Source organism: Necator americanus, chromosome X (genome assembly GCF_031761385.1).
Source record: "Necator americanus strain Aroian chromosome X, whole genome shotgun sequence".
In the NCBI taxonomy this organism is placed as follows: Eukaryota; Metazoa; Nematoda; class Chromadorea; order Rhabditida; family Ancylostomatidae; genus Necator; species Necator americanus.
The window spans coordinates 7,506,209-7,533,881 of NC_087376.1; the positions used below are offsets into that span (position 1 = coordinate 7,506,209).

General features: G+C 38.0%; 1 protein-coding gene across 2 annotated transcripts in view; it reads left to right on the forward strand.

Annotated features, from left to right (window-relative positions):
- Positions 1-281: 281 nt before the first annotated feature.
- Positions 282-27,673, forward strand: part of RB195_021740 (uncharacterized protein) — a gene marked incomplete at both ends in the record, with an annotated part of 30,354 nt that continues 2,962 nt past the window's right edge. Inside the window, 24 exons of one of the 2 annotated variants that reach the window (XM_064208625.1) lie at positions 282-338; positions 4,868-4,932; positions 8,532-8,630; positions 8,705-8,840; positions 9,307-9,393; positions 9,476-9,624; positions 9,698-9,858; positions 9,925-10,051; positions 10,110-10,223; positions 10,290-10,398; positions 11,664-11,852; positions 11,922-11,991; positions 12,278-12,370; positions 12,432-12,555; positions 12,631-12,693; positions 16,126-16,222; positions 18,414-18,605; positions 18,682-18,842; positions 19,626-19,722; positions 22,114-22,300; positions 22,385-22,460; positions 22,536-22,642; positions 26,942-27,099; positions 27,408-27,511. In XM_064208625.1, the coding sequence (XP_064064506.1) occupies positions 282-338; positions 4,868-4,932; positions 8,532-8,630; positions 8,705-8,840; positions 9,307-9,393; positions 9,476-9,624; positions 9,698-9,858; positions 9,925-10,051; positions 10,110-10,223; positions 10,290-10,398; positions 11,664-11,852; positions 11,922-11,991; positions 12,278-12,370; positions 12,432-12,555; positions 12,631-12,693; positions 16,126-16,222; positions 18,414-18,605; positions 18,682-18,842; positions 19,626-19,722; positions 22,114-22,300; positions 22,385-22,460; positions 22,536-22,642; positions 26,942-27,099; positions 27,408-27,511 (2,822 nt within the window). Of the gene's footprint in view, positions 339-4,867; positions 4,933-8,531; positions 8,631-8,704; positions 8,841-9,306; positions 9,394-9,475; positions 9,625-9,697; positions 9,859-9,924; positions 10,052-10,109; positions 10,224-10,289; positions 10,399-11,663; positions 11,853-11,921; positions 11,992-12,277; positions 12,371-12,431; positions 12,556-12,630; positions 12,694-16,125; positions 16,223-18,413; positions 18,606-18,681; positions 18,843-19,625; positions 19,723-22,113; positions 22,301-22,384; positions 22,461-22,535; positions 22,643-26,941; positions 27,100-27,407; positions 27,512-27,673 lie in introns of those variants that run through there. The other variant, XM_064208626.1, reaches the window with a different exon arrangement.

A 27,673-nucleotide genomic window follows, 5' to 3' on the forward strand; every position in this document is an offset into this window, starting at 1 on the left:
AATTCAAAATTTCTACAAAATTTCATAGATTTGTAACATGTGGATCAAGATAGAGGAGCATATGTAGTTTTAGCGTGCCACTATCAAGAAAGTAAGATCTTACTTAGCCCTCTAGTTCTTTTTCTCCTTTCTTCTACTTTTCTCTTTTTTTCAAAACCTTTCTAATTCCTCTTAATTTTGTGTAGCTTCCCGATAAAGGACAAAGTTTTTGTCGTTAATTAATCCGCTTGGGATGCCTCCCATGATCTTATCCTCCCAGAACAGTTTGGGAGGATAAGATCATGGGAGGCATCCCAAGCGGATTGACTTTTGTCAACCCTGGAGGGATGAAAAGCTTGGTGAGCACTAGGGCGGATTCGAACCTCCGATCGAAAGTAGTAGGTAGAAAGCGGAACCTCTTTCCAACTGCGCTACACTCGCCTATAGCTTCCCGTTACATAGACTAAGTGCAGAGTGAGACTTTTTTTCTTACTTATTTGCTTATTTTTCAAATATTACTAACTTTTACCCATTATACTTCGACTTTGCTTGCTGTATACGCATTAACTCTGGATGTACATGACTTCAAATACCTGTTAGAGAGTAAACGCTGATTATATCTTCGTAATGAAGCACAACATGCATAACTGTCAACACATATTCTACTATCGCTCTTTTATCACAAAAAAAAGTAACGAACGTTGTTGAATTATTACCTTCAAAAGCTCAACTGAACACCTCCGCACACTCCACCTACTCTTTTTGCTTTCCTATTATTTCCTGTTCTTTTTTTTTTGCTTGTGGAATTCTAACTATACTACTTAAAGGCATCACCCCACGAATCTGGAGTGGTACGGATTTCCGGTGGAGTATTCGCATACGAGATAGTAGATTATTGAGAGAAGGGTGATTCCGTCCATTTCTTCCTAGTTACCGTAGAAAACGGCCAGGAAGATACGGCTTCAAGCGTACTGGCGCACTGTTTTCTGCAAGGAGTTCGGTTGGAGGGCGTCAGTCTTGTGCACGCGCGCATCTTCCCGGCTTTTTTTTTACGGCAATTAGGAAGAAATGGAGGGGATCACACCCCTCTCCATAATCTACTATCCCCTGTACAAATACTCCACCTGAAATCCGCACCACCTCAGATTCGTGGTACGCTGCCTTTAAGTAACCATCCCCATGTAATCAACCTTCTCTCTTCTCTTTTCCTTATTTTTTTTTAGAAATTCTTCCTAATTTTTCCTGATTTTGTCTAACGTCTCGCAAATCTTCCGTAGGTGGTCGGACAATAGCGTTGTTCTCCACTAATGATACCTTTTTAGTGGAGCCTGCGCCTAGCGAGAAGTTACTGTTTTGCAGGCGTGAATCTTTGCGGAAATATTAGCAGTTTTAAAAATTTGCTAGAAATTACGAGATATTTGCAGTACTCTGATGAGTTGCCCACGGAATCTACAAAAAAAAGGTTGAAATAAATGTGAATTAAGGGAAATTATAGCAAATTAAAAAGAAAAAAACTGCAATGCTTTTGATTCGGAAGCGAATTTGTTATGTGGCATAGGTATTTCCATGATAAAATGGGGGAATCAAAGTAGAAACGATATTTTTGCTAGAATTACCTAACCCAGGTCTCACCATCTATAAAGAAGGTAGTGACGGGAAACACGGCAGCTTATGGTGGTTTGTGGGACTACGCTGGGACCAGAAAGCGAGAAAACTTTGAAAAACCAAACCGCGGAAAAATTGCGCGTAATTCAACTCATGACAGATTTGAACATAATCTAATCTATTTTTGGATTCTATGCGGTCTTTGCATATCTTTTTTTCTCACTTTTGATGCTTCCAATTCTGGAATTTACACGGTGTTCGGTTCTGGGATTTGCTGGAGAGTAATCAGACAATCAGCGCCAATCTCATCCTGAAGCTGCTGGACGCATTGGGCGGAAAATCCCCAAAACTCCCCGAAGTCGCACTGCTCGATGAAAAGACGAGATCTCACATGGTGAAGCGGCAGTTTCTGGACGGCCTGGATGACCGTACTCCAACCGCTTGCCTTCCCTCCCCCCTATAGCTCCTATAGAGTTTGCCCCATCCGACGATCACATGCTCCGGGCTCTGAAGCAGCATCTGCGCGAGAAAAAAAAAACTTTCGAAGGTCTCGATGAGAATTTACCCGTAAAGTGGCTAGATGATAATGACTCCATGATATTCACTATCCTTGATTTGTGGTAATAAAATAGAAATTGTTCTTTCTAAAGTGAAAAAAGGAATGCAAAGACGGAATACAAGGATTTGGGGCTTGAAAAGCCCTCAAATGCTTCAAAGACACTGATTATTCCGGTTAAAAATTCCAAAAAATCCGAGAAAGCTTAAAGAAGAAATTGATAATGGTTTGTACCTATAGCAAGATTATGATAAAATCCCACATCTACTACTTGATCATAGTCTTTTGGGTGATTTTTTTTTTGTATGAATAAACGAAGCTTCGATTGAGTTATGCCTACAATCCATAGAGAGAACAGTGACGATACTGCTACGCCATTTGTAACACTCTCTTTTATCTCCAAAAAAATTTAGGAAGCGATGAATTCGATTTTATTAACTGTTGACACAGTATTCGATACATTCCGACGATCGTACAAGAGAAACCAATCGAACCGTATGCAAACCATATGGTTCCAAGAATTTTCAAATAAAAATGAGTAAGAGAACATGCTACCTATAGATTGTATTCGTTGTTTTGAATGACCGACAAGAAAAGCTGATTACTGAATGTGTTCTCTGAATCAGGTGGATTCCCTAAAGTGTACGGCGTTGATCAATCCCTGAGGATGCGCCCACGCGTTCCACTGTAACTCAGATTTCATTTGAGGTCTATGAACGTGCGCTCAGCCTTACAATGAGTTCCGAAGGCTAGCCGATGTGTCAAGTCAGTGTTTTTCAGTTTTCCACCCAGACAAGTCTGGTACCAATTTGTCGATCCCTTCAGGTTGAAAGACTTCGTTAGTACTAGGGCGGATTCGAACCTCGGAACCAGCGGAACCAGCGGAATCTTTTACCGACTGCGCTAATTCCTCTCCAGCGTATCACTAAATAAATATAAATATCACCACATAATTGCTTAGATGATGCTCTCTTCTTATAAAATACTTGTAATTTTGAGAACAAATGTCTTCGTTACCGCCTCAATAGGTATTCAAATAGTGCAACGTAAGTTCTTATCGTTTCCCCAAAATATGCGTTTGCTAACTAGATTGTACACAGAAAATTTGTACGCAAACAAATAGAATAGTAATAAAATAATGAAAACAAATAGAAAAATTCCGATAACCACGTTTTAAATTTGATAACTTGAAATTTTATTGCTTCTGCCTTTGTGAACAATATTTCCAAAAACTAGCGCTCAGTCGATCGAACATTGTCGAAACAATTTTTTTCCGATTCGGAAAAAGAAAATACCTAACCGGCTTATCTTCACATGTAAATGGGATCAGCTGTTATGCTTGAAAGAAAATCTTTCAAACAAAAACAAAACAAATCTTTCAATCAGTACATATTCCAAGAATATGATCGCACAAACCCCTTTTTCAATGTTCAAATAGTCTCATCCGAGAATGTAGTGAAATCCTGAGGATGAAAAAAATGACGTGTTTTGTCATTAAAAAAAAACAGGGCCCCTTGTTTGGCTAAGCTTTCCTTCTTCCATATATGTACACATCTCAATCTTCCTGCACTTCAAGATTCTATTCTAGCACTTCTACTCGAAATTTATTTATTTAATTGTTGTGATTTTTTAGAAACTCATTCGAACATATGCACTATCACTCCATTTTCATTTCTTAGAGGAAGTTCCTCTTTTTTCGACTTTTTGTCTGAATTTTTCACATCCATAAATGATTTTTTTTTCATATAAGAAGCGATGTCAGGACGTATTTATGGGAATCTTGCAAAAATTTTCTGACAGTTGTGAGAATAATAGGAAAGACTGGTGCTCACCGTTCTACTGGGACTAAACTTGGACTGGTTTTGTCCGGACGACCGTTTACAGTTTCATTCTCACCGATACGTAATTCACACGTAAATCAAGTGTTCACCACGATGGATCCTTGGTGATGAACTAGCTTCGTTTCACACGTTCACGTTCCACGTTAGTGATTCAAAACGTTTTTGTGATTTAATTGATGTGAAGCGAAAAAAAAACCGCCTGCACTTTTAAGAGTTGAAATTCGTTGACGTTCATTCTCGGTCAAGCAGTCATTTACGAGAGTGGAAAAGTGGTCCCGCTTGACCATATATATTTACATAAGTGAGACGTTACGGTGTTGAGACGACGCAACCAGTGAAGTGAGCACAAAGCCGAAAAGAGGTAGTCCGAGAAGGAGGTGGCGGTGACGGTGGTTTTGAATTACGCATTCATCGCTCCGCATCTTATGACGTCTGTGTCTGTGTGTGTGGTCGAGCACTCATCCGCTCATACGACTTAAATGGATTGTATTAGTGTTACTTCCGTTGCTCCTCATCAGCCAGATATCCAGATTTTATGAGGATTTTTCATTACCCACTGCAAACACATTTTTCTTCAGTTTTTCTCAATATGTCAGAGCAGCCTTCTTTTCCAAAAAGAAAAAGTTGCTTACAAAAATCCACCTTTGATACCAATTAAATGTTTACATTGTTTTCTTCTCTTTTTTTGCACATATTGAATTTATGTGATTAAAAGTAACATTATACAGGTGAAAACTTCTACAAAGAATTCTTCGAAGAACTGTAATCGATCTATGTTTATGTGAAATTCCATTCCGTTGCTACCCTCTTTCAATTTCTGGATTCTCTTCCGAATATTCACTGGTTGTGGTAGGTATTGATACCATCTTTAATCCTAATTGTTCAGGAAGATGCCATGAGCAAACACGAAAAACACCACCGACATCACTTTCGCTATGAGGAACCGGCCAGGTAAACAGGCTTGTATTACTTGCAGTAACCAGACTTGCTAAGAACTTCCAAATATTCCGGATAGTCATGAATATTTAAAATTTCCTCTCTAATAATATCTTTTATAAGAAATAATTTGCCTCAGAACGAGGATGTCTATGTCTTGGATTAGAAATCCTTCATATCGTATACGTTACCGTTGCGATCAACTCCTAAAAGTACAATGCATACGCATTTATTCGGGAATACTTTTTACCCGTTTTCGAGGATTGGATACCTAGAATAATTTTCCACTTAGGACCGCTATTTTTATAAATCGTCGACAATTGTCATTTTTATTCTCGCAGAAAATCATTGTAGCCATTGAATCAATTACAATCCGTAAATGATTAAATTCTGCCCGCTTGTTTACGTTTCTATTATTTTTATGTTGTGTTTTTATTGCTTTTATTTATTTATGTTTATTGTGTATTTTTCGTATATTTGCTTATCACGTCTGTTGTTCAGTAGTGGCAAGTCGTACGAAACCATAACAGTATCGCCATAGACAGTGTTCCTGGTAGAAGTAGTTTAATTCGTTTAGTATTGAAAATATTCCTCGCCGTCTACTTTTCCGCTTTTCCAAAAAAAAAATCGTAAAGTTTAATTTTTTTACCATCATTAAGTGACAAATAAACCAAATTTCAATTATTCAATTTTTCCCACTTCATTGGGGCGGTTCGCTGATATTCTATTCTGACAAGAACTATCTCAACATCCATTTCTATCTGTTCCAATTTCTCTTCCTTTCCATTCTACTTTCCTTTTCCTTTGCTTCTTTTAACTCACAAATCTTCTCCTCTAGTCTTTTTTTCCAGGATGTATTGATGCCTAGGATGCTTGTGTAGTTAATCATCCTGTAAAATGCAGTTTGCTTAATTCCAGTAAATTAACTTGTAAAAATTCCATGAACACATGACACAGTGAAAAAAATAGGAATACCTAGAACCAAAAAACTCTCACAATGGTACATATTTATTTATTTATTTATTTATTTATTGACCTGTCAACCCACCACTCCTTAGGCTTTGAAGGGCCAGTCTTGTTGTGTAAAATTTAGGCGAAATTCTAGTGAGCTTTGTTCCGACTTGTTTTTGTTTTATGGCACACCTGTAGGTGTTTTCAATAAATAAATAATTAAAAATAATACCTTGAATAAATAAAATGCCTTGAATAAAAATAAAAAATAATATAATAAATATAATAAAAAAAGTACTTTAAAAACCTCGAAATGTTCATTCAAGTTACAGACAACACTTTTGTTGGAACATGTTTATCGCATAAAATGTTTCCCACATTAGAAAAGAAACATTAAGCTGAAAGTTTTTAGATGTTGTAATGTTTTTTTTTTGTTACAACCTATGTTTTATAACGTAGGAACACTAAGTAACGCGGAGCCTGAATCAGCAACATTGAGAGCTGTAATTCATAATGAATCATAAATTCTCTTTGTACAACACTTTTCTGATTCCCCTACAATGTTTCTAATAGTTCTTAGCAGCAGATGATTCTGTTCTGTTCAACTTAGTAATTTAAGGTTAAACGAAAGCTAAATATTAATTTTCTATTCTTTATATATTGAAACCTGTTGAATGTGTAAAATAATAACTAACTTAGCTAAAAAAATAACTAAATTAACTAAAAAGGAAAAGAAAAATATAATGCATTTATAAGACAGCTTTACAGGTAACAATAATCTGTGTATATTTTCATAAGCTAATAATAATATATTATAAGGTGAATAGTATTTTATGTAAGTAATATTTGAGACACTACTATGTACCACATTTTTTGAAGTTTTTTTATGTATACATTACAATATACAGTACTATTACAGCAATATGGTAAAATTTTTGCTACCTTCTATAATAGATTATTATTTCCTATCATTATTTTTGTGTAAAACGATGTGTACTCGTGTGTAATAAGTTGAAAATGGACTTATCACGTGAACTGAACGTGATATATGAAATGAGAAACGTGAACATACAGCTATGTCCTTAGTAATGATCTACATTTGCATTTTAAGAAAAATTACCGCTTATATTTCATTTCTTCGGAATTTCACGACATATGTAGGAGGAACGTATGGTTTGCGAACCGAAACGCACAAATTTTCGTCCCGATGGGCGTTTTGATTGCTTTTTGGATCATTGGTGAGAGGAGGTGGGTGTCGGTAGCCGACGGGCGAACGACTCTCTTCACTAATGACATGACCTGAACGACGTTTGCTTACGATTGTATCGCTTAAATTACAATAAATATCGTCTATTCCCATTTCGATGAATCAAACATTCACCTGAAACTTTAAGCTTGGATGGGGTTATCGTGACGTCGGTAACGTTTTCATCTTATCCTTCTTATGAGAAGCCAGTTCCTAATCAAAGCTTCCTCCGTCTCCGTTAGCGGAAGGCGGCGAAGACATAGAAAGGATCGGAGAAAGATCGTTGCCAAAAGTGTTTTCTTGTCGATTGCTTTCCGAACAGATATATCGTATATCGAATGGTTCGATACAGTGTATCTTCTCCGTTAGCGTAAAAGATTATTCTGGATTTTTCAGGCAACCCTGAGAACGATTCTTCAACTAACACTGAACCATTCTCAGTGTTTGATTCTTAGCTATCCTAAAATTTCGTCTTATTTCTTCCAAAATTTCCTTCCTGAGTTCTTCACTATGACACAGCTCCATGGTCCCTCCACTATGCGCATTATTATAGTTCCGATTCTCGCAATTTTCCTACTAAAACATCATTTTCTGCATAATTTTTCCTCGTACTGTTTCCTTACATCGAATAAAATTTTATTATTATCGCTATTATCGTTATATTATTTAATTTTATATGATTACCATATCGTTTCTCATGATATCATTGTCAGATTAAGTACAGGTTTAAACAAGTTATTTTTGGTGCCTTCATATTACTAAGTAAATTTGAATAAATTGTCTGTTTAATGGCATAAACTATTTTTATGTTTTACATTTTATACCTGATATTGTTCTATTGTGAAATACTGCCATTTGGCCGTTGTTTTTTGTTTTTGTTTTGTTTGCTGAACCAACTGATTTGAATTGAATAATATATTTACTGAACGATACTACTCGAAAGATTTGACAACTAGCTTCAAAATTGTTTTTATTGCATTATGTTTGGTTGGTACGAGAGAAAAAGAACTGGCCTAATCCACTGGTTTTGGGTGTGATTCCGGATGAATGTGTACTCTCTTGCTTTTTTTTTCCAACAATCTCTACTAGATGTTCACGCTCTTTTCTCTAGTTTTCATAGTTTTCTATGAATGTAGAAAAATTTCATGAATCTACTAGTTTTTCCAAAGTTACAACAGTTAATTACAAAAATTTCACTTCTTGTGGGGCAGCAAAAGTCAAACAGACTATGCAAACTGCAATTTAATATTTGTAGAGAAAACGGGTTGGATGGCGGTAAACATAATACAATGAAGAAACAATGAGCTCTTTACTTTTACCGGTAAAAACATTACGATTTGCAGTTATGTGCGCGATTCGATCAAGTTCATCTATTTTCCATGGAAAGAAAAATGTTTAAAATGTACTTTCTTCACAGCGTTCGCTATAACTACGATCGCCTTCTTCAACTGGCTAACCGATCGCACCCAGGTCATCCACAACGTGTTCCGGATCTTCCACCAAAAATGGGATTAAGGTGAACGAATTTGATGTTGTCTTCCTAATTTCTAATGATCAGATTTCAATTACGATCGCCAGGTGAATTTCCAGAGCGAAAGACAAATCTCGGCTGTCAACAGGCGTCCTGGAACAAAGCCTTCCCGATAAACTAACGCAAGCTTTGCGCAATCTTCGATCTGGTGCGCTAGTCCATTCAGCAAGCAGTTCCACAGCGCATACTAGTAAGGTTCGTTTGCGAAAATACTGTAAGAGTAGAAAAAGTGGAGAGAAAGTTTTCTTTTGTTTCTATCTAAAAAGTTTGACGTATGGAATCCGTTTGCATAGTGGGTTTGTATGTTTCCCTCAACTTTTTTCATCCTGAAAGATGAACAGATGTTCGTGGTAATTTTCTTAACGGACGAGTAATGTACAGGAAAAGGAATGTATGTGTGAAAGAAACAGGAAAGTTTATTACGTTCACTTAACGAAATTCCACAGAAACTTGCTAACTTAAGAAACTATTCCATAAGTGTAAATGTGACGACATTTTCAAGCAGAAATAGCCCGAACGAATCGAAAAGAGGCTTTAAATCTACTAACGTATATGTTTTATGATGTTACGTTCCACAAACGTGTTCATATACGATTGATATAAAGTATCGGAACTATCCAGAAAGAAAGCGAAAGCGTGTTTTAATGTTAGCTTGTTTTAGAGTGGTGTAGTTCCTGCCGATGATGTTGTTTACATTGCATCTCCGGAAGCATCCCAAATATCATCACATTTCGAGGAGATGAGACGGGTACGACACGATTATTCGACCTCGATACGCTCTGTTTTTTTTTTTTCGCTTTAACATTTTTTCTATGTAAAAAAACATCTAGAGGCGACATTCGGCTATGATGCGAATTTGCCCATCACAATCGCCGTCACCGGTATTAATGAGGAATGCTTATCGTCGCGAACATGGACATATTCGTGGAATGTTCAAAAGTGTCCCGAACGTTAACATGGTCGAAGAGAAGGAAAAAGAGTTAGACTACAATTCGATTAGCTCTATTCACAAAATGTTTCATAGATCTAATTTATTTCTGGATTTTAAACAGGTATCGTCGTCGACGTCGAAGAAGTTGTCATGTTTTTGGTGATGAAGCGGACGTGGAATCATCAAGCACACGTAGTCCTACGGATAGCGGATATAGATCCACACCACGTCGTCAAGTTAGCACTGAAAATCTATGTGGTTACGATGAAACGTCTCCAACACGTAAGTTCGGCTGGGTATTCAAGTTAAAAATTGAGAAAAGTTAAAAACAAATTATTTTTCTTAAAGGTGTTTCACATAAAACAACAACAATTGTATATGTGAACGGGGAGAGTACACAATCCGAATGTAATCCGCTTGTAAAAGCACATGGAGCTAATCATACGGTATTGGACAGTCATATGTTACGTTTTGGGTAAGATTTCTCACTTTGAACTACTATTATTGTACTTCTCTAAAAATACTAGTTATAGCGTTACTTGTAAAGATATCGATTGTCCATTTGATGAGAGGGATTTGATCACATTGCTGAATCGAAAATTATTACCAAAAGAAAATGTGTGCTTTGATGTGTCGTATATGTCAAGGTAGATTACGGATATAGGTTTTCTTTGTTTATTTGTTTATCTACAAGTAGAATAAGTATATTACAGGCTAGTCGATATGCTATTAAATACACTGGAAATAATTACCGAACATATTCAACGTTTATCGATAAACAATGCTAAGACTACTGTCGAAAATATAACAACGTCAACAAAGGTTGGAATTTTGATCCCTTTCTTTCTTATATTTCAATGAAATGGTGTTTTTATGCATTCAGGCGTGTGACACAGTACGCAACTACGTACATAAACATGCACGAAAAAAGAGCAGTGAGAACGAGAAAAAAAATTATGAAAAACTACCACAACAAGAGAAAAACCTGTGTTTTAAGCTTTGTTTTCACAAATTCTTCATACGTAAAAACTTGGCACTAGAATCCTTAAAGAATGATCGTTATAAATAAGGATCATCTAGCAGTGCTCGGATGACTGTTGTAAACTTTTTGATTTTCATGGGATGCGGGACCAGAGCGTTATTCTTATTTTCTAGCAATTCACCATCTGGGAGCCGTATTAATATTATTATTTTTTTATTAGCACCTTATCATAATTATTATTCTTGGTAGTTTTACATCGTTCCGCAGAACGGTATATAGGATTTCATACGTAATTGTGTATTGTCTTATATGTGCGTCTAAATCCATACGACCCATAGGATAGGTCGAACTGTCGTCAATGGAATGGAAATCGTGATTCTGCTGACCTAACGTTTCCCTTTACATCCGAGGATTGGACAAGCACAAATGAAGTTTCGTAAAATATGATCCTAGGAGTTCCTTCTTACTAGACTACACTATTCGTTGAAGTTCATTAGGATTTGCTGTAAAACACGTTAAAAATTCAAACCTGTAAACCATTTGAAATATTTTGTTTACTTTTATCCAGAATTTTCATGGATTTACCACTCGTGGTTCACTCAATTAATAGAAAAAAGGAACACTTCCAGTCCATTGTTAGTAACCAAATGATTAATGTAACTAGCAGAAGCTGTATTCTGAGTTCACGATTTCTGGTATCTTTAAGAATAAACAAAATTTTAAAAAGTAGCAAAAAATACTAAATAAACAAGGAAAAGAGCTATAGTAAACAATAAAATAGATTTAAAAAATAATATGAAGTGAGACAAAAAGCAGTGGCTTAATAAAGTTAATAGAGCTAATATGAGAACGAAAATCTCACATCTTATTCTAACACCACTTTTTTACAGCAGTGAATTTTTTGTTTGTTTGGAAAAATTGATTCCACATTCATTAGGGGTAAAATCTGTTCCCAAAAATGCTAATATAGCTTTTTTGAATCGTACTTAGTCCTGCTTGTGTTCAATGTTTTCTGGTAGTGCCTTTCTTTATCGAAAATCTCTGGATTCTTCTGCTGGATAATTAGATTTCTTAATTTCCACGTCGGACATTGTTTTTTCTTCAGATCGTTTTTCCGCTGGAAATTTCTTGGCAATGTATAAAAGCTGCAAATCAAGCAATGGCTTTATATTCTGTTAGTGGACAAGGAGCTTTCAAGAGAAGTATGTCACAACGAGCATCACTACATCTTTCCGTTGGTAGAATGTTTCACTGGTTAGTGAGGAAGCTTCCTGGAAAACCAATTTCGGAATCGGCAAGTATTTTTGTAACGAAATTCCCTAATAATTACGATTAATTTCATTCAATGAGATCCATATTTAAGGTACCTGTATGTCTTACGGCAGTACTTGAACGAGCTGCTGAAGAAATGCTACGCCCTGTACTACAGCTAGGTTATGCTTTACCGTACTCATTACAGTTATAGTCGGGCTCAAATATGTTCAAACGTTTGAGCGCGACGCGTCTACCGTAACGCACGCTCTCCCTCGGTTTGACATACATACATTCTCTCTTCTCTCTCCACTGTTTCAATTGAAAGCGTGTCGCGCTCATCCGACTGAATCCAGCAATAACCTTGTTTTCACTATAAATTTTAGAACTACAGATAAAAGTAAAATAAACAATAAAACGAATAATAAGAACTAAACTATACATTCACAGTCAACTTTTTTAATTTAGCTCGTAAAAACGAAATGAATCGAACGATGGAAGAAATAACACGGTCACATAAGTCATTAGTGTCGCTCTTTGCACGGACCTCGCAACAAAAAGGTAAATATCCTGAAAAAGTCTTTTTAGATGAGCCATAAATATAAGGATTTTATCCCTGCAGAGATCGATCCAATGATAGCCATTTCCGAAAAGAATCTACTTGAAGCTATTAATGAAAGCCGTGGAAAAGAAGTTATGGAAACAAATGGTTTTCTATTGTCATCAAAAGGAAAACAACGCAGTCTGTAAGCAAAGTTTCCTAGAATTATCGTGAAGTTTAAAGAAGAAATTTGTAAAAACGATGATCTCAACGCTTTCAGAATACAAATGAGTTCTTCGGGATTACAAAGCCTACGCTACTTCATTTTGAATCAAAGTGGAAGGTGATACAGTGTTTTTATAACATTCTTATAAAAAACACGGAAATGAACGAACTATTTGAGGCTTTTTTCCTTCTATTTTTGTTTTCTTCTTAAGAATTTCCTTTACTTTACAGTATTGCAAACTTACGTTGTCTGATAGCAGGTTCTAATATATGAAATTACTTAAATATACCAGGTTTAATGACCAAAAGAAAATTTCCGCAATATTCTACAGTATGAAACGACCAGAGTAATAGAAAATATCACAATGATTCAGAGAATTGGATAATGCAATACCCCAAAATGCAGACCTACTGGTATTACAGTAATCCTCTACCTTTTCCTATGCAGGAAATGAAAGCGTTGCAATGAGGTTACGAGGCGAAAAGGCCTTGAGAAATGTTTTCTCCTTAAAACTAACTTCTCTCGTAATTATGTCGAATCTAAAATATTCTCCCACTTTAGTTCTTATTTAGTTGCCAATTTTAGCTGCTTTTTGATGAAGGAATGTCTCATTAAAGGCATCACCCCACGAATCTGAGGTGGTGCAGATTTCAGGTGGAGTATTCGTATACGGGATGGGAGACTATGGAGAGGTGGGTAATTCCGTCCATTTCTTCCTAATTGCCGTAAAAAACGGCCCAGAAGATGCGGCGGCGTACAAGGCTGGCGCGCTCCAGTCGAACTCCCTGTAGAAAATAGTGCGCCAAAACGCCTGAAGCCGTATCTTACGAACCGTCCGTTTCCTGAAATCCGTGCCACCTCAGATTCGTGGAGTGATGCCTTTAACCGAGTCCAAGTCAGAAATTGAGGTAGTGTAACGGCGGCCGACTTATACGTAGACGAAGGCATCAACGTATAAGTCAACTATTTCGTTTATCACTGGGGTAATCCGGAGAAAATCCGGAAGTAGCAGTAGTTTGAGACCGCGTTGTGGAACTTGAAGTTAGCTACGAGTTTCACCATAACACTGTTATGAGTTTTTAAGCCAACAATCTTCTCTAGAAACCTGCTTACATTACATTTGATCTTTTGTATGTTCCCACGAAGACTTTTCTATGGCATTAAAATAAAATTTGTCTGCCATTCAGCTCTTCTATCCGTTTAATCCTATACCATACAAAAGGAGGAAGTGAATCATTGTCTAAGGCAATGTTCCGCGACTTCTTCGCCTTGTCTCGTCACCTCCTCATCACCACTCACTACAGCACTGCTGAACATATTACTCCGTCTCCTCGTTCAAATGTAGTCTCAAAATCTCTCTCACAAGCACTTCAACTCCAGTGCGATGTACGGTACAAACCTCTGGCCGTCAGCAGCTCTCTAATTATTTGCTCTTGTTATTTGTTTCGAATCCCTGACCCTTTTTATCCGAAACGTGCACCCCCGGAGCAATTTTCAACTCCCGGCTATTTTTCTTTCCTCTTAATGGAATTCTCCGCTCTCAGGCAGGAAACCGTGTGCATATTCTGGTCGTTTTGAGGTCAAGACCGGGATCGGACCGGTCGCGTCAACCGATCGACCTGTGGCTTTATTGCTCGCGCCTGTTTCCCGTGTTTTTAAACAACCTCGGGGTCAGATTTCGATGCAAATGGTGGTCACCTCATGTTCGATTCGTTCAGATACCTTCCCTTGATAAGTTCAGTTTGTCCGTTAGCCGTTGTCCTTATTTAAAATTCTTAAAAATTGAGAAGTAGAGTGAACTTCCTGCTAGCTCACGTTGCAATAATTTTTCGAACCATTAATAGCTAAGAAATTCCATGCAGTTTGCAAGTTACTAGTTTCATAATGATATGTTTTTGCAGATATGTAGTGATAGAAATCGATTAAAAATTTCTGCTACAACGCTTTAAAAAACGATTGAAATTATTTATATTGATATTTACAAGCATAAAGTTTCTTGCTAATAGGGGAACAGTAGACATAACGATGGATTGTACCTAGTAGTTTTATTTTTCTAAAACAATAAAAAATACAATGTCTCCATACTTATACAGCAGTTGTGGTAGCAGAAATTCCTCGAGGAAATTGAGGACTGAAAGAGGCCACAACCTTAAAGAAGTCGGCAATAAAATATTGAGGTGAAATTAAAGAGCTAGAATCAAACAAATGAAAATGAATCGATTCGATATTTTAAAGTTAAAGTCCATCATAAAGGATAAAAGAATTAAGCATTCGGCGTTAATCAATCCGCTTGGGATAGGCGACCGCGTTCGCTTCAAGTCATAATCGTTTGAGTTTTACAAACGTGTAATTAGCCTGAACAATGCCTTGCAAGGGTTAGCTGATGTTTCAAATCAGTGCTTTTATCCTCACAGACAAGTTTGGTACCAACTTATCGACCCCGGAGGGATGAAGGGCTTTGTGAGCACCAGGCCGAATTCGAACCTCCGATCGATCGTGCAGCGACTGTTCTACACCGCACGCTACTTAATTTCCCAAGTTTGAGTGCTTCACTAGCGTACTAATCTCGTCATGGACAAATCACTGGCATGATTTCGACCGCTTCCAGGGTTAAATGATACCGTAGTGAAGATATGATAACCAGTCTATTCCGCACCTCGCGAAGCAGGGCCATGAGGTAGTCAACGAGGACAAGAAGCGCGCGGTATCGTTAGATGTGTTGAAATTCAAGCCGGAAATCCCCAAGTGCACATTGATGGTTGTGATCTAACCATTGAAGGAAAACAGAAGGAGACGACCGAACACGGACACGGAGAGGTCTTTTGTCCATTGTTGGACTCTTCCTTATAAGGTTGATCTCGATGCCGTCCATACACAGCTCATTAATGTTGGACACCTTTGCGTTGAGGATCCAAAGACCAGCTTCCATACGAATCGCAGAACTCTTCCGATCCAGGCTGCTCCCAAAACGAAGTGGATAAACCCATAGATGACACAATACATCATATTTGATGAAAATGAATAGGATATAATTCCTCCCCATTCGTTGTAATATTCGGGAGTTTTACAACTTTTCAGGATAAAAAAATCCAATTCTCGCCCTTCACCTGTCCTCTCTTTACCTGTTAGCTTATCATAGCTTCACTGTTATTCAGCAGAAAACCGAACAATTTTTTTTTGCTGAGATCGAGTTATTTTTTCGATCATTTCACTTTGCACAAATCATCACAGCATCATCATTTCCTGAAAAATACTATTTAGTAACTTTTTTTGAAATTTGAAATAGTTTTGTCTACTAAACGTTTTTTAAAATGTCGTTGGCGCCAAACTAGGACATTATTTTTGTTTATCATTCTGTTTATTACTATTACCATGGATTTTGTTGCCAGCATTATTAAAAAAAACACTGTCGCGAAGTCTTGACCAGTTAGCAGTAATGGAAGTAATTGTCATTATTATTATTTCTAATACTATTACTATCATTATAACCGTTGTTGTTACTATAAACTAACCATTAATTGTTTTCTGGATCATCTGATATTGCTCCAGGAGCAATGCGGTACCTATTGCTGATTGGACTCGTATTATTTTCGCATTCGCCGAGCACCGAATGTCGCATACAGTAGATGAAACAGATGTTCAACAGGTTAGTTTGCAAACTATAGTTATTTTTTTTAGTATTTATTTATTTGTACATAAACATTTTCATTTTTCTAACAATACATTAAGTCAGTACATCCCATAGCACAAAAATATTTCTAGTAGAGCAATTCAAGCGACAAATAATTCGCAATGCTGGTCCACAATTTTTCTGAATGAAACAGAGCATAGCGCAAGAGTTCATCTGAAAAAAAAAACATTATGTTATCACCTACATATTTGATTTATATGCTCCTATTGTTAAAGAAAACAAATTTGAAGATAAGTAAATTAAAAATATTTGATTTTGTTGTTTTCTGACAGAGATTCTGATGTAGTCGGTCAAAAAAGAGGACTACGCTGCAGCCGGGTAGCTGAGATAGAACCTGTTTCTTTTCCTTAAAAAGACAAATTAAAAGGAATTGAAAAAGGTGAACTTTACGTTTTTAGCCTATTCTTTAAAGGGACACTTGTTCACCTCCGTAATGCGCGTTTTTCTCCTTTCTTTTTATTGATTTTTTTGTTGTAAGTTGAAGTCGAGACTGAAGTCAAAAAAAAAGAAGCTACACACCTTTGTTACTGAATGATTGATATTGATACTTTGATGATAATACCTTTGGATCTCTTCAGTTTTTGCTGGATTTGTTTTTTAGGCACTACAGTTCATCTAAAAAAAAGCATTAAAGCCATTTGCATAATAAGAGATTTATCTTATTGTTTAACAGAATACCCTTCCAAGGATCAGACAAAACTATGACGTCATGTTTTTGGTGTTGCTCTATGGGATTTTAGCAGGGCATAGATGTGGAGATATGAGAATGTTTCTAGCCTTCGCTGATTCTATCCATGTCCCAGACTCCCAGTCTTATTTAATCAGTTTTATGTGATTTAAAGTAAATCCATCTAGAATAGAACATCATTTTATTGATGTGTTCCACCACAAAGTTTTGTCTTTTTAATAAAATAAACCAAGAAAGTGAAGAAAAAATTTGCTGACTACAGCATTTTTGCGAAATTATCTCCAATATTGACGTTACATGCTGTGTATGAGACGAATAGTGAACCAGCGGAAATGTACGGATCTGAACCAGGATCCTATTATCCTGTGACGATAAAATATTGCTGTCATTTAAGATATACCTCTGTCTTCGTCATGTTATTTAGGAATGTAGTGATATTAGCATGTTACCAAAATTGTTTTCGACCATTGTTTAGGGAAAACGTTTCGGTGACGTCATCATATTCCTTGACGGAGGTAAAGCCGATTCCTCAAAAAGTGAATCCAAACAAGAATTTCTCAACGACTTTGACCTTTTACTCAGAAAAAATAATAAAGAGTTCGCTTTTGACGTTGCGATGTGATTATTTGAAATTCGAACTCAGAACCTATTCGCAGATAAACAGAAATAAAACGGAACAACTTGTTACCTTTTTTGCATCACGGATCTACGATGTTTTCTCAACTAGTCTCATCGCAGCAATTATGTAGAAAAATGCATCCACAAAAATCAAAAGCGCATCCTGAATTCCTGAACTGGATTGTTGAACTATTCTTGAAATTATTCTTCACATGAAATCAGAAGCCTAGAAGTTATTATGTAAAGGCCTTTCTTAGTGACGTCCGATCCGAGAGTGAATGGAAATTTCTGCAGAATAAAGTCCAGTTTTTTTGTGTATTGTTGCCGAAGAAGCTACCACCGGTGAAATTTTGGGAGGTTTTGAGGAGGACGAGTATGTATGCTTGTCAAGTGCTCTGGCAAATTATTATCAAACTTTTTCGTGCAGCCATAGTTTTATATCGCATTATATTATTTGCGAAGTGTTGTTTTTGTGCTACAGTGAGTTCACGTATCCAAAGGGAAAATACAGTTCATCGTCAACGGAAGTTTTCTCGGAAAATATTCTTTTTTGTTACTGAACTGGTACCGTAGTAAATCTAAAGGTTGCTGTAGTTAACGCAGTACTGAACATGATCAGGCATGACAAATAGTCTGATCAATAATGTACGTTGGCATTGATCGATGGGCGATATTGACATGATCGGACAATCAGAATGAAAAAAGTATCGTAATATCACAGTTACTGTAGGTCACGTATATTAATCAGGCCTTCTCATAAAAGATCGAAGATTATTCCTCTTGCCTTGAAAGCTCCTAAAACAGCCTAAATTTATGTTCCATGTAATTTCACAAATTTAGGCTGCTAGAGTCCTTCTTGGATGCGATTGTGCTCCGCCATCAGTGCCAATTATTTGTCGGGATTTCTCGGATCTCTCACTGGACGATGCTAAGAAGGAGTTCGCATTTTCTCTTGCTGCTTCCGCTTCACCGATGCATATGCAACATGTTTCTGCATTATTGGATGGACGTTGGTCGGCAACAAATCAATTTGTATGTTCAACTCATTTGATTAGTTGTTTCAATATGTATTTGCTATTAGCAGCTGTTTTTAAATATCATTTTTTAGGGTTTGTCTCTTATATCGGATGCTGTAGTACGTTCTGATGCAGACGCTTTACAAAGACTCGTCGACATGGGTTTTCCAACAAATATTCCTATACCGGCTTTAATTGGTGATAAAAGACCGTTCCTTCTTGTTGAATATGCTGGATGGACTCCACTAACATGGTATATCCAGATCGTTTTTGGGAAACTTTCGAAAAACAAAACAAGATAAAAAATATATTATTAAGCAAACACATAAGTCCAGTAACGATTTTTAATTGTACTTTTTTTGCCCTAAGATTAGACTCCTCCTTCAACAGTTATGTCCGTCAGTCATTTCATGACTTCTTCAAATTCATTTCTTGTTTCTAACTCATTTTAACGTCCACTTTCTCCCCTTTTTTAGTTTCTTACGAGAAGAAACAGTTAAGAAGGTCTTGCTAGAGACGTCATATGAACACGTTTAGTCCACTAAATATTTGGAAATGAGCTTATAATTCATTTCGAGTTTCCTTTATTTTAATTTATATGATATTTTTTAAATACGATACTTGTACAAAGTAGTCGATTTCTATGTACTTGCCTCTTTCGTCCCAAGAACCTCAAGAAATTGCATCTGAAATTGTATTTTCATATTCAGTCTATCATTCTTAGATTTTCTACAGAACTATTTTTTGCAGAAAAAAATTTCATTAACCACACCCACAGAAGTGAGTAAAAGCACAATGTCTTATTTTGAACTTTGGTAGTTTTTTTTTTTCTGCGGTGAGAAACGGAATATTTATGTATACTGAATATGATCGTTTAAGTTTTTATACCTTGACCAAACATAACATAAAGATAAATATAAGAGAATTTTCTATTTAGCACTTTTTTTTCTAGAATTAATCATTAATTCTCGCTGGACTGCCATCCTGTACAAAAATTATCGTTCAAAAGAGTGAAGACTGAAAACACATATTTTAGGGCCGTTGGCACTATGAACACAATGTGTATTGACATTCTTCTAGCATCAAATGCCCAAGTACAAAATGACGACATGATTAAGGAATCACCTATCCAGGTAACAGGATTTCCTACATCATTACACCATGCATTTTCTGTGGAACTCCAAACTGCAGAATGCTTTTATACTAAGCTAATTAAAACTAATTATAAGGAAAAAAATTCACAGATGTTTTAGAAGAAAAATTAAAGGCGTCACCCCACGAATCTGGAGTGGTACGGATTTCCGGTGGAGTATTCGCATACGAGATAGTAGATTATTGAGAGAAGGGTGATTCTGTCCATTTCTTCCTAATCGCTGTAGAAAACCGCCCGGAAGATACGGCTTCGAGCGTTCCGGCGCACTACTTTCCACAAGGAGTTCGACTGGAACGTGCCAGCCTTGTGCACACGCGCATCTTCCGGGCCGTTTTTACGGCAATTAGGAGGAAATGGACAGAATCACACCCCTCTCCATAATCTACTATCCTGTGTAAAAATACTCCACCTGAAATCCGCTCCACCTCAGATTCATGGTATACTGCCTTTAAGGTAGAAATTTAGTGGAAATCTAGTAGTATAAATATGCAAATACGCGATATATTCTTCTGTTGTTGTTCTCGTGAGTTAGCCACGATTTACAGCAAATTTACCTCATCTGATTAATTTCAGCCAAACAAAACTACAGTAGCAGCTTTTCTCATTCCTCTAATACTTTAACAAATAGTGTTTCTGTTGACAAAATTTTCTCTTGAAAATTTCTGAAGGTCTTTCGCATTCAGGGGGTTTGTTTGTCACTATTAATCAATCCTATACAATTATAGCCTCCCATGTCTGTTGTTGCACATTAACAACACATCTTTACTTCTGATAAACACTGACACTGGTAACTATGCCATTGATTATTTCGAAAAATACGGAATAAAAAGTACACACTCACGTGATTTCTACAGTTAATCGGCGCCGAATGCGTTCAACAGAGTGAGCGCGACGCATCTCCGATTGGATCAGCGCAGAAAAGGGGTGTAAAGAGGGTCCCGCCCGACTTTCGAGCGCCCACCGATCATGCTTGACCAGAGCAATTAGCGATAGTGGGTATCGAAAAGAAAAAAAAAAAGAAATTCACCGTTGTTGCTAATAAGCTGACTCTGCCTACTTTTCGCTAATCACACGCTGCATCACCGGGTAGAATATAAATTATAAGCTACTAAATTGATTTGGAGAATCAGACACTTCCACTAGAGGTCTTTGGTGTCATGCATATCCCATCAAACTCCTCGCCTCTCCTCGCAAAGGCTCGATTTTGTTCCAAGTACACCACGCAGGACCTTCAAAAGGAAAACAACTGACCAGTTTCACCGACTAGCGGGGTTGGTAAACCACTGCGTTCTTAAAAATTGCCACCAAGGCGAATGAGATCTATGCACTGTGCAGTATCCTTAAGTGCTGGTATCTGGATAACGTTAAGGAACTGCATGTGGGGCAATCTTATAGCTCACAGAGTGTTACGAATGGCAAGAAATCGTTAGTAATTAATAAGCACTCATTTTTATTATAAAAAATATGAATGATCCTGTCCTGCAAGTTCCAATTTTTTTCCATGTCCTAATTCATTTCCAGACAGAGAGACCTCCTGTATCACTTACTTTTTGAAACATACAGGAAGAGAAGGAGTTCATTTGATAAGATTTCTAGACTTCCTGAAAGTAATATCCAGACAAAACTCGTTCCCGTTCTCTTATTGGAATACCACTCAAAATGACGTAGTGCATAGTTCGTTGCTTCTGAACGACCAGAAGAACATCTAAGACGGTCGTCTGCGTCTCCGCGAACGACTGGACCGAGATCTCTTCGAAGTATGTTCGCGAATCCCCAGACATATCCGTTGAATACATATCTCAGAGGCTTTTCGTGGAGAATCCGCCGGGATCCTCCTCACCTTTCCCCACAGAAAAGAGTGACAAGCAGAAAGAGGCGAGAGGATGCATTGCGATAAACGCATTGCATCGGATAAATTTGAATACATTCGGCATCGACCATATCTTTCGAGAAAGATAACGAATAATAATAATTCACAACAGTATTTCTTTAAGAATATTTTATTTTAGCACTATTTTATACTTTGTTTTATTCTAAAAATGTTCCTTAATTTTATTTTCCACATGAAAAGGATACTAATATAGTAGGGTCAAAACGACATGAGGCATTACGTACGCGATTGCGGCTTCTTCGAGGCTGTGCGGTTACGAGCGTTGTGGAACCCTTGCTCTCACCACACATCGCTGCAGTTTGCGACGGTCTCACCTCGGTTCCAACTGCTGCCTCCACCGCGCCGTTTCGAGCGCGTACGCAAATGCACCACAACTACACTCGTGATTCATGTCGTTTTGATCCGACTATACATGACAGCTGGAATCGTGTCCGTAAAATGAAAGAACAAAAAAGTCTGAATCACTTTTTTGGAATTTAGGTGGCCGCCCAACAAGGATGTGAGGATGTTGTGAGGCGACTTTTATGTGCTGGTGCCGATCCATTCCGTTCGACAATTGAATACAATTCGTCAAAGGTGTCATCTCGATCCATTGGTTCTCCATCCGCTCTTGCAGCTGCATGCTCAAGAGGTCAACCGCTAATAGTTGACATTTTTGTGGATCGATGTTAGTTCGTACGATAGTTCATTCTTCTACGGATGTCTCATAAAATTCTCTAATTATAATTTTTCTTGTTCTTCTTTTTTACAGTATCCCAGAACTTTCCGACAACAGTCATTGACTTTCTCAGTGACTCACAGACAAAAGTGAAAGATATAGGAAAGATGTGAGTTGCACTTTCCTCACTTTTATCACTATAAATTTCTTAACATAAGAGCTGGTGAGGTAGTATAGATTGCAGAGAGTTCAAGAGACTTCCGAAAAATACAAGGCTTGCCCTACAAGAAGCGCTTTACTACGCAGTTGAAACTAGTCAACCTGAATGCACACTTCAATTATGGAAATGTGGTTCGTTTCATTTTAGCTCGAAATAATTGTACACTAAAATAAGATATTTCGGAGCCTGGAAATGCTTCCACAGTTGTATTTCTAATTTTCAATGCTTAGGATTTGAATAACTGTCATTCAGTGTTTCAATATCTGACGCCAACAAAAAAGTGTCATCAATTTCAAGGATATGCGAACCTCCCCGACGTTTAAAACGTGATTAGGAAGTGCATGACACGCTTGGCTTTACTTAAAGGCACCATTCCACCAATCTGATGTAGTAGGGGATTTCCTGGGGAAGCTAGAGATGGGGCAGGTTGCGAGATTCGAGGTGTTTCCGCTCACCACTCCCTATTCATCGCGAGAAGACGGCGTGGAAGACGCCGTTTTTTTTTAGGACAATTTTAGTTGGAATGCGCAGTATCCAAGTGCAAGCGGTCGTAGATCAATGGCGTCTCCTTACCAGCTTATTCAAGTGATGCCAATGAATAGGCTCCTGAGGGGAAATGAAAGTGAACATGAAGAAGAGTTCTAACGTACCTACTTGAACTAAACAGTTTTTTTTAGGGAGAAGTGGGCAGAACTACTCTGGATACCGCAATCTACAAAAACATCTCCACTTCTTCCCATGTTTTCCCTCACCCCGTCAGATTCGTGATGTGCTGCCTTTAAAAGGCGGGCAAACGTTTCGGTCTAATGCAATTATCCACATTTTCGTTACTATGTGTCGTTCTTGAATATATTCGGACCAATTCTGTTCGATTTTCAGCTGGAGATCGCACCAAATCCACTCAACCGTCGCTGTTCAAAAATTGACAAAATCTTCAGTGAACAGCTTACCAGGCCGAGTTTCCTCAGTTTCCTTTTAACTCCTCCACCTGAAATTTCCTTTCACGACCAGGTGACGTTTTCCAGTGTAGGTCTGGGAGCACCCTCTCATCGCTCTGATTACATCACTCATCGCTCTGATTACTATTGACAGTGTCGAGGAGGCCCACATCTGCTTTGTTGCATTTGTCAAGGTGAAGTCGCTGCTCATAAGTTACAGCTAATTCCGATACAAGGTCCACAGTATGCTGCAACTTCGTGCTGCTTGAAATGAATATTGTTACATCGTCGGTGTACTCGAGAGCGGCCAATAGATGTGCCGAAGTTGTCTAAGCGACTTCAGTGGGACACTGCTCAACTTTTTTCATATGATCGAGGGCAAACATGGAAGAAAGGGTCCCGCTATGGTCCTAAGTCTCACTCCAGTTTCTATTTCAAACGATGAAGGCTAGTGTTTGATCTGTTTGATCTGATTTGATGTGTCTGATTTGACCTGTCACTTTTGTTCCTTTATTAATGTCGGCACTTAAGCGTACGAACTCCCCTCGAATTCTATCGGCACAAATGAGAATGCCCACGATGAGAAGAGATGAAATAACTTCAAAATCCAGAAGAAAACTAACTGCATAGGCTTCGAGTACCGCTGCCACAATTCGATCACTCTACTGACAAAAAAGATTCAATCGTCCATCGACCTGAGCGAAAGCCGGCTTATTCATCATAGATGGTTCCCCGCTTTAGGATGACCTTCTCTGAAATCTTGTACATAATACTCAGGAGTTACATCCCTCGGTAATTCCTCGGCTCCGTGACGTATAGCTTCCCGTGGAGAGGTTATGATAGCGTGTCTCCACGAATCAGTCAGTTATCCTTTCGTCAGTCCATACTGAACTGGTGATCTTCGTCGTTTCACAAATCCCAACAGAAAATTCGTCATTTCTGCGGTTACTCCATAAGTATCGCCCAGATTTTTCACTCCTATTTTTTGCGTACAAACCAAAACTAAAACTGTCGGCAATTGGCCGTTGTGCATATCAATCGCTGGATGTACACGAGTTGAGCAAAGAGTTGAAGTGTTTTCTACAAATTGATAAGGATGCTTCACCAATAGAGACTCTCCTGGTAGTGTTTGTGATAGACGAAAACCTCTTCATCTTGCCGCCAGACTACCTCAGAAAGTGTAAGCTTTTCTCGGGTCCTTGTCCGTCCAGACCTTTTCAGGGTTCTTCGCCTAACGACCATTCGTTCTCACGATCGTTTTTCAGCTGACGACGACACTTCCTTCTCCGGCGCTCCCGAGCAGAGATCACCAATAGTGTGAGCAATACATACAGAATTGTACGCGAATTCTTTGTACGCAGATGCGGAGTCGAAGTTATTTGTCGGCGTCAAAACTGAAAGCTTGAAAAAAAACTTCTTTCTACACTCACCATCTTTCAGATATTCAAAGAACTGCATCATTCTTCCATCATTCTTTTGTGGAACCGTACCGTTAAACTTAAAAGAACTGAGTGGAGATCCTAATCGGATGCGACGTCCCCGACAATTTCAGATTTTTTGCAGAGGGACGCTCCTCCTCAAAAAGTAATCTGCTGTATGTTTAGAAGTGTTTATCATCCCAATGGACAGGTGTAGTGTAGTGGTTAGAGGTTCCGCTTCCTGTGCGTGATCGATCTGAGGTTCAAATCCGTTTTAGTGCTCACCAAGCCTTTAGTCCCTATGGGGTCGGCAAACTGGTATCAAACTTATCTGGAAGGATGAAAACATTGAGTTAGCACATTGGCTACCCGCAAGTGACTGTCCAGGCTATTTGGGCGTTTGTAAACCTCAAACGATTATGAATTAAAGTGAAGACGGTGGCGCATTCCAAGCGAATTGATTACCACTGGACACTTTATCCTTTTATCTTCCGCCTCCGCTGCTTTTCTGGCTCCAAAGTGGTTGTCCTTATGTCACCTAAACTGATGGTGTCGATGATTCCTCTCACAAGTGGGAGCAATGATGAAGCTTGTCTACTCGCAAATTTCTATCAAACGACTTTAGATCTGTGATGTTAGCTTTATGAGATAACAGCATTTTCCAAGCACATCGGATTGTCGTTCAAGTCTCATCTTTGCCTTTGCATCATTCACCCACTGCTAGCTTGGATATCAATGCATTGAGTTCACCGTAAGACTGCCTTGTTATATTCCTCTGTCTTCCGTATGTGCGTGAGCAACTTATGATCCAGAGCTTTTGGGTCCTATGATCCCCCGGTTGTGCGAAAACACATCTTGACGACATTGATCCAAACTCCTCCACCAAGTTGTTGTAGTCACTCTTTACAGCTACCGCGTAACCTCATACTTTCTTCTCATCAGCATCACCGCAGTGAATGCTGTAGTTACCGATACTGATGATGTAAGGCTCTGATGCGTGTTTCCTGCATTCAAACATCGCAGTAGTCCAAACAGACCGGCTTGTTGGAGTTCATTCGACAGCGGGCGCAATTCAACGTTACGAAACGGATGTTTGTTGCCAAGGATTTCATGTTCCCTTCAGGCATTGAACTTTTCAATGTATAGGCTCTGGGATTGCGCTGGACGACAGCATCTGTGTGCAATATTTGAGAAACTTTCGCCAAATTTCAGTGCGTGTTTATTCAGATCCTTAGTCGCGTTTAGTGAAATCAGGGCCACCATGTGCAGGTAACACTCAAAGTTGTACGCGTGGCCCTAGGGAGTGCAAATTCTTGAATATTTACTTAGCAGTTGAGCTCCGAAAATGGCTACAACGTCTAGTTCTTTATCAGTAATATTTGTCGAAAATACAACTAATAAAAAACCGTATAGTTAGGATACCCCTGCTTGCGGTATGAGGATCCTTCTGTGTACAAAATACCTTGGAAGACCTCATTCCTGACAAAGAAATGCTTGTTTATGCTGCTGATAGAAATAAACGGCCAATTCAAGGAATCAGTTAACTTTTTCTAGCACACGACGCTTAAGCAAAGGTGAAAATTAGATAACGTGCTTGCAGACGACGGTATTGCCTGAAAATGTGCATTTGCAGCCACATTGTCGTAGGTGCTTTACGGTGGATAAATGAGCCTAATTCGGGAAACTTTGTTCTTTTTAGCTTCTCACAGGAATCACCTCTTTGAGTGACTACCTGCTTTATTTCTTAAGAATTTAAATCTGAAGAATCAGTTAAAATCAGGTTTGGAAAAGGAATAGATCGTAGTGGCAGCTGATCTCAATGATCTAGTTCTTATCCGAACTTGGTTTTTATTTGTTGCTGTGAAGTTATAGATGTACAAGATCCGCAAGAACATATCTGATCGTTGTCAGTACATGATGAGCACAGATAGTACTTTAAATGAGGACTGAAGTTGTAATCCAAAAAAAAAGACAGTGATGTCGAGAGACTTCTTCATAAACTTCCATCAAACGCAGCACAGTTTCCAACAAATGACCAGGTTTTTCACTACAAATTTACTAGAATCCATTTTAGTACCAGATTTACCTTGGAATATGTACACGTGGACTCGAGCGCTTGAATGTGCAACCGAACATCGACATCAACAATTCGCCACAGCACTTTTAGCACATTTTTGGCCTTCAATGTTTTCAAAACTGGATCAGGACAATTTTGATTACTGTAGCTATGTGGTAAGCTGGCTACAATGATGCTCTTAGAAGTTATTCAACTGATATTTATTTCTTCAACAATTGTTGCATTGCAATGTCTTAATTTTTTTTCTCATCGGAGTGGTTACAGAGCTTATTTGAAAAACCTTAAAAATACTCTGTAACAACCACAAGTTAATCTTCTTTTTGTCATCCAGTGAACCATCTTAGCGTTGGTGTACTTTCAAACGTGATATCTTTAAAAATTAAATAAAATTTAAATTGTAAAAATTAAATAATTAATTAATAATAAATAACTTATATTTAGAAATTTATGTGTACATTTATAGTTATTTTCCCATTTGAACTGGGAGTGTCGCCGTGACAATGGACATCCAAATACCGTTGCGTCAGTAATTTCACGTATGTGGAATCACTATCAAAGAGCAAACACGTAAGTGATATACAGTTCGGACATACGTGGCCTCGAATGCGCTCAACTTTGTGAGCGCGATTCGCTTCAAATTCCGATAAGGCGCTGCTGCGACAGACGCGTTATTGGCACTCAGTTGAACACATTCGACGCAGAGTATATACGTCAATATAAGTAGATCAT